We start from the raw sequence: 16,993 nt of genomic DNA on the forward strand, positions 1-16,993 counted from the left end.
CAAAGCTGCTCACCCCTTCCTTCACTCAGACTGAATGGACCAGTTCGGGAGCCACCCTGCTCTCCCCAGAGAGCCTCATTATGTGAGCAATACATCTTTTCCTACCATCTTGGTGTGTGTGTGGCACCACTGGTCCTGACATCCAAACCAACTGGGGTGGCTTGGGCCGAGGTTGATTCCACAATCCATGGAGTGACCGCAAACACTCTTTTTGTTGTTGTCATTCTTGGGGTTCTCCATCCCCACCTTCTCCCTCCCCCAATCCCAATGTCCAGCTCCCTAATGGCACTTTATTTTTTTTTCCAGAACTGCTAATTTTTATTTTTATTTATTTTTTTCACTGAAGTATAGTTGATTTACAATGTTGTGTTAGTTTGTAGTATACAGCAAAGTGATTCAGTTATATATTTTTTTCATATTCTTTTCCATTATAGTTTATTACAGAATATTGAATACAGTTTCCTGTGCCACAAACACTCTTAAATAGTGAACTACTGCAATGTCCTTACTATACCTAGATTTGAGGTAGGAAGATGCAAAGAAGGGGCATGATGGAAACACTGAAAGGGTCCTGTGGTCTGAAGTTCAACTCAATATTGACTACCTTGAATGGTCATATACATTCACTCAAACGTCTAATTATCGACTTTAAAACGATTCAGTGTGCATTTGGTAAATGCTTGGCTCCAGGCCCTCCTCACGGGCTAAACTCTAAGATGTTGCATAGTCATAGGAGCTAGGTGCTTAATTCTCCCATAATCACTTGCTTGCAATTAGAAGAAATCTCTACACAAGCTGGTAGAGAAACAGAGTTAAACATTTCCCTTTCTTAAAGTTCTGAGTTAAAATGCTAGGGCAACTGAAATGCTAAAATGAAAAGTCACAAATAAACCCATTCTTCAAACAGCCCTTTAGTTATAAACCAAATGATAATCTTAATTTTTGCTCAGTACAGAAAGTACTTCCATGTCTTTTTATCCAAACCTACATATCTAAAGGTCATAACCATGAAAACAGTGTCTTCCTCAGAAAGAGTTTAGAAAATCATAATATTAAGTACTTACACATCTTTAGCTGCTCCTGCAGGGCCTAGAAAAAAAGAAAAAGATAGCTTTCCATTATCTTGATGGTATTGCTACAAAAATCTTAAGCCCAATACCCAACTAAAATAATATTTTATAAGAGATGAGTTGAGAATATGATTTTTTGAAAGATCATCTTTAAAAAAGAAAAGGAGAGTAGGAAAATCATAAAATCCAAATCTTCGGTTTAGAATTTATTCTGCCCATTTTTAACAATTCCTATAAATTATAAGGTGTTGTTTCTGAAAGGGATTTTACAGACCGCCCAAACTAATCTGCTCCTTTTACAGATGAGCAGATTAGGAAACTGACAGATTTGAGAAATATTTTCTTTTCTAAGCTAGTACCTACAGGGAACTGTTATAAGTCACATTATGTACTAATCATAAAGTAAAGCAAAGTCACAAGACAAAATGGAGGTGATGTCCTAAATGAATTAGCGATACTAAAGGATGCCAGCCCAGCTCCAAAAGGAATAACATATATTTCTAACTCTGCTTCTATTTGCTACTGAACCCTCTCATTTCTGCTTCTCACTCACATGCCAAAAACAACCCATCTCTTTTGGACCCCAGTCCTATCACTTAACACAGATTCTCTGCCCATAGCACAGTTCCATCTGCACTTCCTTCCCCTAATATCCTTACCTGAACAATACAGAACTTGGTTCCAACTTTACAAGCCAAATGGCATTAAGTATACTTTAATCTCTTAAAGCCTCACTTCCCTCTGTGTCAAATGAGGAAAATAAGAATACCTTTCTCAAAGGTTATTGTGAAGTTCTTTAAAAGATGTATATCCCTATCAAAATACTAATGACATTTTTCAAAGAAATAGAACAAATAATCCTAAAATTTTTATGGAACCACAAGAGACCCTGAATCGTCAAAGCAATCTTGAGAAAGAACAAATCTGGAGGCATCATGCTCCCTGATTTCAAACTATATGACAAAGCTATAGTAATCAAAACAGTATGGTACTGGCAAAAAACAGGTACACAGATCAATGGAACAGACTAGAGAAACCAAAAATAAACCCATGCATACATGGTCAATTAATTTACAACAAATGAGGCAAGAATATACAATAGGGAAAGGACAGTCTCTTCAATAAATGGTGTCAGGAAAACTGGACAGTCATATGCAAAAGAATGAAACTAAACTATTATCTTACATCATACGCAAAAATTAACACAAAATGGATTAAAGACTTAAATGTAAGACCTGATACCATAAAAACTCCTGGAGGAAAACACAGGTGGTAAGCTACTTGACACCAGTCTTGGAAATTAATGCTTGGATCTGATTCCAAAAGCAAAGGCAACAGAAGCAAAAGTAAACAAGTGGGACTACATCAAATTTTAAAACTTCTGCACAGCAAAGGAAACCATCAACAAAATGAAAAGACAACCTACTGAATGGGAAAAAATATTTCTAAATCACATATCTGATTGGGGTTAATATTCTAAATATATAAAGAACTCATGAAACTCAATAGCAAAAAAGAGAGAGAGAGAGAGAAACCAACCTGATTTTAAAATGCACAAACATCTGAATAGACATTTTCCAAAGAAGATATACAGATGGTCAACAGGCACATGAAAAGATGCTCAATATCACTAATCATCAGAGAAATGCAAATAAAAACCACAAGATATCACCTCACACCTGTTAGAATGGCTACTATCAAAAAGACAACAAATAACAAGTATTGGTAAGTGATCTGGAAAAAAGGGGACACCAGTGCACACTGTTGGTGGGAATGTAAATTGGTGCAGCCACTACAGAAAACAGTATGGAAGTTGCTCAAAAATTTAAAATAGAACTACCATATGATCCAGCAATTCTACTCCTGGGTATTTATCCAAAGAAAACAAAAACACTAATTCAAAAAGATATATACACCCCTATGTTCATTGCAGCATTATCCACAATAGCCAAGATTGAAAACAAGTGTCCATTGCTGGATAAATGGATAAAGGAGATGTGAGATATATATAGATATACCTATATATATGAGGCTAGAATAATAGAATTTTACTCAGCCATAATAAAAAGAAGGATATCTTGCCATTTGCGAAAACATGGACGGACCTTGAGAGAATTATGCTAAGCAAAATAAGTCAGAGAAAGACACATACCATGTGGTTTCACTTATATGTGGAATCTAAAAAACAAAACAAAACAAAACAAAAGTCAAAGATACAGAGAAAGGAATGGTGGTTGCCAGAGGGGAGGTGGGTTAGGGAATGGGCAAAACAAGTGACAGGGGTCAAGAGATACAAACTTCCAGCTCTAAAATAAATAAGTCATGGGGATGTCATGTACAGCACAGTGACTACAGTCAATAATACTGTAGAGCATACTTGAAAGTTGCCAAGACAGTAAATCCTAAAAGTTAACTATGCATGGTGACAGATAGTAACTAGACTTATTGTGGTGATGATCTCACTGTGTATACCAATATGGAATCATTTCATTGTACACCTGAAACCAGTACAATGTTATATGTCAATGACACCTCAGTAAAAAAAATTTAATAAATTTTAAAAATTATAAAAGGATGTAAACAGCACAAAGTCTGGCACATAAAAATAGCTAAGTTGTTATTATTAGCAGTCACATTTTCCTTAATATCTCAATTTCCATATCTATGAAATGGGAATTAAATTAACTTCTGTGAAAATAAAGGAAAATGTGCTACAAAATAAACAAATAAGTCTGCAAAAAAGTTATTGCCAAAATTGTAAAAACTGTACCCCAGTGATATTAATCTAGGATCTATAATTCTGCAAATTCAAAGCAGAGCATAAAGGTAATCAAGACTATGTCTCAAATAAATTCTTTTAAGGCTTTGACCAAACCTGAACTTTGTAACAAACTTGAGTCTTTACTCAGGGAAGAGTAACATTTCTGTTCCACAATTCTCATTAAAATTATATAAATAAAAACTGCTTTGGAATCTGAGATCATAAAACCAAAAAAAAAAAAAATCCTAAAATTTTAAAAACCTTAACATAAGAACAGTGGAGTGTTTTGATAGGTAAAAATAAAGGATTAGTGCCACCAAAAACCCATAAAAATTAACGTTTTATTTCAGAGTTAAAACAAGCATGAGAATCTGGAAGAAAGTCTAAAAAGAAAATAAATATCCTCATTTTCTTATTTTCATTTTCATGGAAAAGGACAGGGAATGATTGGGGGGTTGCTGCACTCAGGGGAAGGGAGAACCGGAGGTGTTGGGAACTGATTCTGTAATGTCTTACAGAGAGAAGAAAGCGATCATGATGGGTCATGAGTGCTGGGCCTTTAGAGATGAAGGGCCATCGAGCACAATCCACGGGGAGGGCACAGCAGACAGAAGCCGCCCCACTGTGTCTCAGGGAATGGCAGCAGGGTGGTAGGGAAAGAACAGAGTGGAACTGGAAGGCAGAAGACCCAAGTAAAATTCCTGCTCCAGTATTTGTTTGACAGTCACTAGTTCACCCAGCTTCAGTTTCTAATACTGGGCCGACAAAGGCAGCTGAGAAGACAAAGTACAATAAGTGGCTGTGAAATTCGCTTCAAAACAGCCAAAACAGCGTTGCCTCCTCAGTACCTATTTTAATCAGCCACCAGCAACCCTGCATCCACTTCACCTTGACTGCACCTTGAGGCTCCAGGCACCCTTACGGCCTCTTCCCTGCTGGGTTCACCATCTAACATCCCAGCAGGCTCAAGGCAGATGCCAGGTACTACCTTCCAGAAGGAAGTCAGCAGGCCATTTCTTCTGTTCTTAAATGTCCCTCATTTAAAGGGCACCGTCTATTTAATAACTGCAAAGTGAAGGAGGCCAAGAAGTCAAAAACACTAAATCCAGTATATACATATGACTGTAATGTACACTCCATCTTTATAAAAGGGAAGATGTGCATCTTCTTAGGAGCAAGGTAGCAGGGGGTTAATGATAAGCTTATAATCAGGGCAGGGAGAACACGACTCCCAACACACAGCTTCACAGAGAAAAAGGAAAAACAAAGACGACTGTAATTGTTGAAACCGTCAGCAAAACTATCAGAATATCTAAGCATATAAAATGTGAAATATCTCTTTGTTCTGCAAAAGTATAAAATCATAAAATTATTAGAAATAGAAGAAAAATTCTGATTACCCTCAGTGCAACATTTTAATCACACTTCACCTATGTATTGATTATAATTAACCAGACGGAGAGTTCTTCTCTAGATAGTTCATGCAAAAGATCCTTTGACTACAACTATTCAGATAGTGCCAAAATCCCATTTGCTTTAAGTTATGTTTATGGTTCATGTGATTCATCATTTATTGAACAAATATTTATAGTGGTGTAGCTATTTCTTTCAAGCCGTCTGGGATAGAACATTTGTTCCTGTTAGTACCACTTCATTTCCTGCCAAAATGACTCTTTACTATTTGAACATAGCCGTGGTACCTTAATATAAGGGAGGCAAGGTAAAAATGTTTCTTGTGGGATAAAAGCACCACAAAATATATAGACCATTAGAATTTTTGTCAGTCAAAAGATTTAATGGGGCTTCCCTGGTGGCGCAGTGGTTGGGAGTCCACCTGCCGATGCAGGGGACGCGGGTTCGTACCCCGGTCTGGGAAGATCCCACATGCCGCGGAGCGGCTGGGCCCGTGAGCCATGGCCACTGAGCCTGAGCGTCCGGAGCCTGTGCTCCGCAACGGGAGAGGCCACAACAGTGAGAGGCCCGCGTACCGCAAAAAAAAAAAAAAAAAAAAAAAAAAATTTAATGACTATTTTCCTAAATTGTAGTACTGATAATTATAATTTTAAATATCTTCCTAAAAAGTAGAAGGGGGGAAGGTCTGCTCTCAGAAAAGTATCATATACAGTTCCAGTGACAAAAATTGTAAATGGTTAGGGTATGTAAAGAAGAATATTTCCTTCTGAATGTAACTGTTTCTTTAACACTTAAAGATTATTGCTTGTTCACAATATCACTTCATTCACCGTGATTATGTATACCGTTCGTTTTTTTTTTTTTTTTTGGCCGCTCCACATGGCACGTGGGATTCACCGACCAGGGATCGAACCTGTGCTCCCTGCAGTGGGAGCGTGGAGTCTTAACCATTGGACCGCCAGGGAAGTCTATACCTTTTATCAATACTTTCGTCAAAAGATTTTAAAATTGTATTCATGATTCTCCAAGTCAAAAGCCTCAGTCACTTTAAAATGCATAGCAAATGCAATTTATTTTAAACATTTAAAAAACTTAATCTGATATTGAGCAGTCATAGAAAGATATTTGATCTTTCTTCCCCATTCCTGGCACAGAGCTTCTAGAACCCTTGGAATTTCCTGAGAGATAGGGGTGATAGGAGCCTATTTCATTCCAATGAGGAGACTCTTGGCAGCCCCTAGACAGCTTCAGGACGGGAGCTGGTCGCCAGAAAAGGCAAGGCTTGATTAGAAGCTTGGAACTTTCAGCCCCATTCCCTGTCCTCCTGGGAAAAGAGAGGGGCTGGAGATTCAGTTAATCAGCAATGGCCAATGATTTGAACAGTCATGCCTATGTAGTGAAACCTCCATAAAAACCCCTATAAGGACAGGGTTCAGAGAGCTTCTGAGTTGAACACATCCATGTGCCAGGAGGGGGCAGCCCCCAACTCCATGGAGACGGAGACCCCTGCCCCTGAGACCCTTAACATGTCCTCTGTACTTCTTCATCTGGCTGTTCGTTTGTGTCCTTTATAAGAAACTGGTATCTTTAAACCAGTAAGGAAAGTGCCTTCCTGAACTCTGTGAGGCATTCTAGCAAATTGTCAAATCTGAGGAGGGGGGCTGTGAGAACCCCCAAATTTGCTGCCAAGTCAGATGGCAATGCAAGTAAGCTGGGGACCTGATCCTTGCTACTGGCATCTGAGGTGAGACCATCTCGGGGGACTGAGCCCTCAAACCTGTGGTGACAGACACTAACTCCGGGTAGAAGCATCCGAATTGAACTGGATGGTAGGACAGCCCAGTTGGTGTCCGAAAACTGGAGAAGTGGAGAGCATATGGAGGGAATAAACCTCTCAGATATTCTTCATGTTTTATAAAAATCGGGTACCCCCTGCACAACCTTGAAATGCTTTATGAATCACACCAAGATTAAATTGTGCTGTATTTGCTTCAGCAAATAATTATTTACACTCCAGGTATAGTTTGTAAACTATATTTTCTTATTTTATCCCATTCCCAGAACAAGTGCAGAAAAAGCCTTGTGTATTAGTTCCACAGGGCTGCTGTAACAAATCACCACTAGTTGGGTGGCTTAAATAACAGAAATACTTGCTCTCAGAATTCTGGAGGCCAGAAATACAAAATCAAGGTGTCAGGAGTTCCCAGCTCCCTACAGAGGCTCCAGGGGAGAATCCGTTCTAGGCCTCTTAGCATCTGGTGGCAGTGGGCCCTCCTTGGCATTCTTTGGCTTGTGGCCACATAGTGCGTTTTCTGTTCTACACCTGTCCTCACACCACCTTCTCTCTGTATCTCCGTCTTCTCCTCGTCTGTCTCTTATAAGGAAACTTATCACTGGATTTAGGGCCTACCCAGACAATCTAGGATGATGTCCTCATCTCAAAATTCTTCATTTAATTATACCTGCAAAGACCCTTTTTCCAAACAAGATACCATTCACACATTCCAGGGATTAGGACGTGAACATATCTTTTTAGAGGTCACCATTCAACCCACTACACCTCCTCATCCCTGGCCTCCTCCACCTCTCCAAAAACAGAAATTCCCTTTTGAAAAGAAATACATAGCAAAATTAATCTTGGGGGAGAATTAAGTTTAATATGACATATCATACATTCTGCAAACACAGACAAAATTTTTTTCCTTGTGCATGAGAAAGCCAGCTGCAAGATACTACATCAGTTCAGTGATATTAAGTAGATATTTATAACATCTTGGTTTCTATAGACAGACGTTCCTTTGCAATCTAATCAGTCTTATAAGTTAAAAAGATTGAGCTGTACTGCTCAGTATGTTTTCAATATTGTTCAGAGTCATACATTTATTGTTATGAGTTTCCTTACATGTGCAAAATTCTAATACAAAGAAAATATTTATCTCTTTTAAAAGGTCACATACATCTGTACATTAGAGAATATAGTCTATTAATGCCTTTTTCATCACTGTTCTCTATGCACTTTATAGCTTTCATGTAACATACTGGAAATATTCACAAGTAAATGAATTGCTAAATTACATATTAAATCATGTCTCCTTGTTCAGGCTGAGTAGTGATCATTTAAACACACACACCAAAAAATAAAATTATGTATATGAAGAATTTCTAAAAGGTACTAAAGATTTACAAATCACTCTTCTTTCAGCATAAATCATCAGAAATATAAATGATTATGGCTCTCATGGGAAATAATAAAAATATGCAGAAACATTTTACTCTTTATTTGTTTTATAAAAGAAAAATGTCCCTCTGAGAACTGTATAAACATAACTACAGAAAAATAAACAGAGTTCCCTCTAATTCTGACAGCTTGCTACGTCTCCTCTGACCCATAATAGTTCTAAAACTATGTCATAGTCTCAATTTGGCCCAAAGAAGGAGAACAACAGCTCTTTAGTTCATCTAAAGCAGTGTTTATTTTTTAATAAGCCAATAAGAGATACAGATTCATAAGTCATTTCTTCAGTAATGGAGAAAAAAATTCAGGTCAACGTGTCCTAGAAATATAATTTTTTTAAAGTATAGTTGCCTTACAATATTATATTTCAGGTGTAGAAGAACATAGGATTCAATATTTTTATAGATTATGCACCAAACTTATTAAAATATTATTGACTATATTCCTTGTGCTATACCTTACATCCCTGTGACTTACTTATTTTATAATTGGTAGTTTGTACCTCTTAATCCCCTCCATCTATTTCACCCGTAACTCCACCGCCAACCCCTGGCAGCCACTAGTTTGTTTTCTGTATCTGTGAATCTGTTTCTGTTTTGTTATAGTTATTCATTTGTTTCATTTTTTAGATTCAACGTGTAAGTGACAACATAGAGTATTTGTCATTTTCTGTCTGACTTATTTTACTTAGCATAATACCCTCTAGGTCCATCCATGTTACTGCAAATAAAATTATGTTAATGAACGTGGAAGCTCTTACAGAAAATCTCTTTGCTTACAGGTTGTCCTTGCTGAGTAGCTATGCTTTCAGCAGGTAAAAATTAATAAATAAAGGTAGCCGTATAAGTACAGACATAAAGTAACACATTGACAGTTAGCTGCTATAATTTAAGCCATGTCTAGATTGAGCTGTAAATGGCTCACGGCAGAACTTGGGTCATTCACTTGGGTCACCTGCATGAACCATTCACATGGTTGCAACATCGATTCTGGGGAGTTGGAACAAGTGAACCTCCTGATTCTGCTGCATCAGTGGTAACTGTCTGAGCAGAGGCGTTTCCACACCCCTCATCATTCACATCACGTCAAACGCGGTACACCCAAGAGTATATGGATTGCCTGCATCCTCTTACCTTCCTTTAGAGGAAGTACCATCTCCCAGTCGCCCAGGTTTTAACAGTTTGGGTTCATTTTTCCTTCTCCCTTCCCCTTCCTCCCTCACATGCAGCCCATCCTCCGCCTAGCTGGCTTCCAGGGGTCCCTGACATCAATACCTCCATCACTCACCGACGGCCCTCTCACTTCACTCACTCCTGACAACAGCGTTAAATTATGTCACCCTACATGCTCGCTCTTTCCTTCTATACCAGTCATGAATGTCTTTCCCTATATTAATAATAAACAGAATACTGAGTACTTACATGAGGCACTGCTCTAAGCACTTTACATATATTAACTCATTTAATCTTGAGTAGGTTCTATAACTACTCTCCCATTTTACAGCTGAGGAAACTAAGGTACAGACAGTTTAAGCAAGTGGCCCAAGGTCATGCAGCTGATAAATGATGAAAGCAGGATTCAAACTAGGATTTTTTGGCTCAGTGCCTCCTCTCAATGCTGAGGCCTTCCTGCCTCTCTGTCCTCCTCACCCCCATCCTAACTGTTCTTACTTCCAACATCCCGCAACCAACATGAACTACTAACCCAGTCAGGCCAGACTTCTCACTGCCCTGAAATGCACCGAACCCATTTCTGTCCCTATGTTTTCATACTGCTCTAAAAATGCCCTCCCTTCCGTTTTCTGCTTATTCAAATCCTACCTATTCTTCAAAGTCAAATCGAGTCCCACCTCCTCCAAGCAGGCTTCCCTGATTGCTTAAGGTTTTATTTCGTTCCCTCCAGTGTTACATCAGTCACAGGGTACATGATGAAAATTTAAGACTCAATTTTACACCTTCTTTGTTTCCCCAATATAGTTATTCATTCAACAAAAGAAAAAATTTTAAGACCCTAAAAATTCCATTGAAAGTTTGGATATTGGTCTAGAGGCTGAGTCCAGCTGTGAACAGGATGTGCAAGGCTCTCATGAGGCCTACCTTTGGGGAAGGGGAACAAAAAAGACAATAAATAAATTAACAAAATATCAGCTCTCCAGGAAAGAGTGTTTCAAACAGATAGAAAACAAGAACGAGTTCAGCATAAAGAACAGAAAGAAGGATGGTGGGGCTGGGACCTAAGTGACTTGGGGGGAAGTAGCACAAGATATTAATGACTTCTTTGATGATATCAGCAAAATTTTGTATTATTTCCCCCCCCCCATGGCCTGGACTAATGCTGAGCACAGTGGAAGAATTTTTTTTTTTTTTTTTTTTTTTTTTTTGCGGTATGTGAGCCTCTCACTGTTGTGGCCTCTCCTGTTGCGGAGCACAGGCTCTGGACGCACAGGCCCAGCGGCCATGGCTCACGGGCCCAGCCGCTCCGCGACATGTGGGATCTTCCCAGACCGGGGCACGAACCCGTTTCCCCTGCATCGGCAGGCGGACTCTCAACCACTGCGCCACCAGGGAAGCCCCGGAAGAATTTTTATACTACCAAACCATTTACAGATGTAGATTAAGGCCGGACCATACAGCTACAGCAAAAGAAGAGAATGCAATTACCTATCTAATTGAGGATAAGGAGATAACTAACCTAAGTAATTGGACCCAAAAGAATTAGAGTAACTCCCTGGGTACACTGATAAAATAGGATAAAGAATTGTTAAATTCCTCCTCCATGCCTTCTCAGACTATTAGTATATAAATAAAAGAAGAACCATTATAGAAACATTCTAGTAGTAAGCTATGGTCAGATAGCTGCCAGTTACACATCTCTGGTAGAAAACCTACAACTCACCAATTCAGTCAACTACCATGAGCAGAACACTTCTGAAATGACTCTGCCCTGCAAAAAGCTTCTACAGCCTGCAAAATAGCCTGCATCGAAATAGGCTCTTGTAGATATTTGGAACCGTCCAAACTTTGAAGGGATTTTCTGGTTCACATAAAATAGGATTTTCTGGTTTACATTACAGACTTGCTCAACAATCTACATATATGACTGTATACAGGATACGACTGACCTGTTGTGGATCATCAGTTCAAATGCAAGGGTGTTCATGTCTCAGCCTAATTAGAGAATACATTCAAGGAAAAACAAACGGATAGAGAATCTGATTGCTGAGTGAGAGAGTGGTGGGGACGGAGAGCAGAGAAAAACACACAGAAAGCAAAAGCTCCCTGCCCTATAGCAAATGCAACTCCTTAAAAATGGACTCTTTATAAGTCAGAAAGAGAAAGATAAATACCATACGATATCACTTATATGTGGAATCTAAAATATGACACAAATGAACCTACCTATGAAACAGAAACAGACTCACAGACATAGAGAACAGACTTGTGGTTGCCAAGGGGGAGGGAGGGTGAGAGAGGGATGGAGTGGGCGTTTGGGCTTAGCAGATGCAAACTATTATATATAGGATGGATAAATAACAAGGTCTTACTGTATAGCACAAAGAACTATATTCAATATCCTGAGATAAACCATAATGGAAAAGAATATTAAAAAGTATATATATGTATAACTGAATCACTTTGCTGTACAGCAGAAATTAACAAAATGTTATAAATCTGCTATACTTCAATTTTTAAAAATGGACTCTTTAACCCAGATGTTTCTCTACAGTTTAGTGTCTAGACTCTACACTGTGCAGGAAAAATGTACTGAATCTTCAATGAATGGAAAATACAAGAAGTCCTTGTATAATTCTAGGCTGGGAAAAATCAAATTCCTACATTGAGAGGGTGATCTTATTAAAACATTAGAATGGAGAGAGCGCTTGTGTAAGCAGAATGGTTCTCATTATCCCATCTACACTGAAGCACTGATAGCTTGACTCCTCCCCAAAGACTTCTCTGATTAAACTAGCATCTTATTCAACATCTCCTGGGCATTTGGACGTTCGATGTATATTCTACTACACTTTGCTTTGCAACTGTTCTCAAATGGTTAACCTTCCCACCTAGATAATCAGCTTCTTAAGAGGGGGAAAGTTTGATTTCATTCTACAATCATCCCTTGCTGGCTGCCCCTACCTTTGCCCTAAAATTTCCTAAAAGAGTACAAAGCTTTGCACATAGAGGTGGACTCTGTACAAGCTTAGAGTTAGAAATCTACTATAAAGGAAATCTAACCTGAATTATCTAGGGGCTGAATGATCTGATTCCTTCCGGCCATTTGACCATTGTACTGCATTTTAGTTTTTCCACATGTTGGACATACAGAATCAAATTTACTCAAGTACACCACTAAATACCAATTTGTCATAGAAACCAATTTCACCAGACAAAAGCCAAGAAAAGCAGTTGTCCAAATAGCTCAGGGAAAAGAGAAACAATTATCTGGTTTTACCTGAATTACTTAGGTAGTAAAAACAGGGCTTACAATGGAGATTTCAGGTTGGGGGCATTATTATAAAGTGCAAATGCATCCTCTGAAAGTAGATTTGCCATGTTCTTATAGAAAAATATTCAAGGAAAACCATTTCACCTTCAACGTGGTATTTTCTACTACTATATAATAATTACAGTACAAAAAAGTAAAATGAAATGCCCACAGTAACACAGCCAGCACAGTGCCCATGTCAAGCTTGAGCCTCACTCTCCAGACTCAAGTTCAGCACCTGGCCACCATCTTTCTCTGAACTTTTTTCTTAACCTTCCATCTCTCCTCCTTTCTGAAACAGAAGTCTTACCACCAGCTGATAGAAAATTTCAAAATAACAATGAACAAATCCCGAAGCTAGCCAGCTGGACTCACTAGCAGAGAAATGTTTGGGGGATGACTTCTCAGAGACAAGGGCAGAGCCATCAAAGAAGTGATGCAACAACTCCCAACTCAAATGTTTTCTCCTCCCTCATGTTTTACAGTCTGCCCTCAGTATCTTGCTCTGCTCTGAACATACAGTAATTTTTAGCAAAGAACGAGCTTGAGGAGAGAACAGCACGCTCTTACAGGAGCTGTCCTTCATGAACAAAAGTGAGGCTACTCATCAAGAAGACATGCACTTGGAGTGGTTTTTTTCAATATAACTGTATTTCCCTTTACATAATAAGGGATGTGCTCCTGGGGGTGGGGGGAAGGTCAACCAAATATTTGTAAAGAGGATTATATTTTCTCTATTTCTTACCTTACCATTGCAGAGCTCCCTTATCATCATTCTGGTTTAGCAGTGGAACTCCTCCCTCTATCCCCAAACCTGACAAGCAGTTCATTAATAAACAAAAATGTAAATGAAGTAAACTAGCTCCACTTTAAAGGAAATCTGTTACAAATCCTTCCTATGATTTCCTTTTTTGTGTATTGTGGTTAATGGTTCTTAACCTTTTTAAAACTAGGGTGGGGCTTCCCTGGTGGCGCAGTGGTTGGGAGTCCGCCTGCCGATGCAGGGGACACGGGTTTGTGCCCTGGTCCAGGAGGATCCCACATGCCGCGGAGCGGCTGGGCCCATAGGCCATGGCCACTAAGCCTGCGCGTCCGGAGCCTGTGCTCCGCAACGGGAGAGGCCACAACAGTGAGAGGCCCATGTACAGAAAAAAAAAAAAAAAGTAGGGTGAACATGCAGTGGAAGTCATAGGGCCACAGTGCATGTTAGATTGAGAGATATACACTTGACCCTTGAACAGCGCAGGGGTTAGGGGCCTCAACCCTCCACAGAGTTGAAAATCCGAGTACAACTTATGGTCAGCCCTCTATATCCACAGTTCCACGTCCTCGGATTCAAACAACCAAAGAGCGTCTAGTACTATAGTATTTACTATTGAAAAATATCCGTGTATAAGTGGACCTGTACAGGTCAACCTCATGTTGTTCGAGAGTCAACTGTAATTCCAGGTGCAGGATATGGCCTTGACACTGTTCCAGGTTTCCACGCAGAGCTCTCTGGCCACTCTCAAGTTAGAATCCTGTCCTTGCCTTAAGGCACTAACTAAGCTAACTAACCTACATCACTATTACAGGAATTGAAAAATGTGTTCCCCAGTGGCTCTCTGCCTATCACAAGACTGAGAATTTAATTCGCGATGGTAAAGGTTACCTGCAAGAGATAAACTTTTCAATGAATTATTACCTGGGTTCATTCAAAGCTCTAGGACTAGAATCCCACATATTTTAGCACCGTTTCTTAAAATATTCCATTTGTGTGGTCACTGACAGCCAAAGAGGAATAACAAACTTGGCCAATTAAATGAGCAGATTTCCATATCTGATCCCATACGTGAACATCAAAATAAACTTTAAATAAATGAAAAAGGCTTAAATTTTAAACTACATCTTCCAGGAGGCCTGGGTTAAGGGAAGTGACAGACCCAAGGTCACAAAGTCATTGACAGGGCATCCACGCCCGCCTAGGAAATACTGCAGCATCAGAGCGCTGTTCCCATTTGCTGGCTAGGATGGAATGTGGCATCTGATTGATCTCAACTGGATGAGATATGAGTTCTTTATCCAAAAGACACCAAAATAGGTCAGCAGATATTACTCAAAACAGATCCAGACTCGTAAATCAGTAGACACTAGCTGGGTCAAAGAGAACTGTTGAGTTTTGGAATAAGTCACTCGATACAAAGCCTGGCTGACTGCGGAAATCTGTAGAAGACTTCCCCTGCCAATCAACAAAATGAAGAGGTGTAAACAGAACTTTCAATATTTTTTATTTTTTAAATGAAAAATATACGAACAGATCACTGCTAATATTAAAGCTCTGTCACACATATTCTAAAGCATCCTCAATACTGCAGGTTCTCAGAGAAATCGTACAAGCAGCCCAGCGGGTCTTAAGCATCAAGACAGACTCGGATGAATTTTTAGAGCCCTGTCTGCAGTTCTTACCAACGCACTAGCACCCCCCTCCCCGCAAAAAAGTACTGAATTGTTCTGCTGCACTTTTCCAGGTGCAGCCTCTCGCTTCCGAGGGGCTGGGGGCGAGGCCTGCGGGAGCGACTGCGAGACGAGGGGGAGCGGACGCCGGCCACGGGTAGGAACCCTCTCTCCCAGGAGGGCTCCGGGTCTACGCGCTGCAGGGGAGCCCCGCCGCCAGGACTCCCCGCGCTCCCTCCGCAGGATCGCTCTGCAGGCTCGCCTCGTCCCCGCGCGACCGCCCCCCGCACAGGGGGGACATGCCCTGCTTTCGGTCTTTCCAAAACCGGACGGTCGGCTCCTCTCCCGAAAATGGGGACGGGGAGAGGGGGCTGCTCGCCCTCCCTGCCCGAGGTCCCTGCATCCTTCCTTCTCGCCGCCTCTCTCCTGGCCTCTCCCGCAGAGGCGGCCCGCCCTGCAGAGCTCCCCACAGCCCCCGAGTCGCCGTCACCGCGCCCCCAGCCGCCCGCCGCGCTCACCTTGGCCCGCGCCCGCGCTGGTGGCGGTGGAGTTCCCGCAGCCCATCGCGCCGCCGTCCGGGGAAGCCGCGCTCGGAAGCTGGCAGCCGCAGATCCTGGGGGCGGAGACGGAGGCGGAGGGCGTCGCGCCCCTAGCGGGAGGCCGGCAAAAAACGCGCTGGGCGGAGGGGCGCGCGGGGACAGGCCCCTCCAGCTACCGCCGGGCGCAAACCTGAGCGCCGCAGGCTTGGGCGGGCCGGGACGGAAACCACCGGGCAACCCTCGCCCCCGCCCCGCCCCGCTCTGGGACCCAGCAGGACCCACCCGTCACCTGGGCAACCGCGGCGCCGGCCAATCCGCAGCCTCCTGCGGGCTCCCCGGCTGGGCATTGGTCGTCCTTAAGAGGGGGCGGGAGTTTAAAGTAGGTTGGGGCGAGGGCGGGGCCGAGAGGCGCGGCCGGTGCGGGCTGGAGGGTGAGGCTGGACGGCAGAGGTTGCCCACCTGCCTGCCTTCCACATCCTCTTTGCCTTTTCTTCCTTTTTGCCACTTCCCCTCCCTGCTCCAGGATGTGGGGAGGAGAGGAAGTGTCAGGGAACAGCTGTTTTGAGCACAGTGGGCGCCCAAAATATGTTACAGACTGAAGCCAACACCGAAATCCATTTCTGCTCTAACAGAAAACCAATGCAGCTCTATTCCCCCATCCACAGTTACAACATAAGTCTTCCCATGTTGTTCATATTAACCTACTCGACTTTAAAATGAATATCTGCCACAATTGTGATGACCTGGATCCAGAACCTTGAGGCAGGAGATAGATGGGCCCCAGGCTGAGCAGCTGGAATCTGTCCCCTGTGGACAGATACTCCAAGATAAAGATAATGGCAGGAGCAAAGATGAGCTGAGTCCTGTTGCGATAGAAGATAAAGAGACCACTTATTTCTCTCTTTTTTTTTTTGAATTTTATTTTATATATTTTTTTATACAGCAGGTTCTTATTAGTTATCCATTTTATACATATTAGTGTATAAATGTCGATCCCAATCTCCCAATTCATCACACCACCACCACCACCCCCTGCCACTTTCCCCCCTTGGTGTCC

At 41.4% G+C, this 16,993-nt stretch overlaps 1 protein-coding gene across 1 annotated transcript in view; it reads right to left on the minus strand.

Annotated features, from left to right (window-relative positions):
* LOC308624670 (overexpressed in colon carcinoma 1 protein) overlaps positions 1 to 16,194 on the minus strand; it is a 39,043-nt gene extending 22,849 nt beyond the window's left edge. Inside the window, exons 1-2 of the mRNA XM_081248151.1 lie at positions 15,916 to 16,194; positions 1,065 to 1,089 (exon numbers count right to left, since the gene is read on the minus strand). Coding sequence (XP_081104277.1) covers positions 1,065 to 1,089; positions 15,916 to 15,961 — 71 coding nt within the window. The 5' untranslated portion in view covers positions 15,962 to 16,194. The remainder of the gene's footprint in view (positions 1 to 1,064; positions 1,090 to 15,915) is intronic.
* Between the last annotated feature and the right edge of the window lie 799 nt (positions 16,195 to 16,993).

This window comes from Mesoplodon bidens, assembly GCF_964165515.1.
Source record: "Mesoplodon bidens genome assembly, chromosome: 11".
NCBI lineage: Eukaryota > Metazoa > Chordata > Mammalia > Artiodactyla > Ziphiidae > Mesoplodon > Mesoplodon bidens.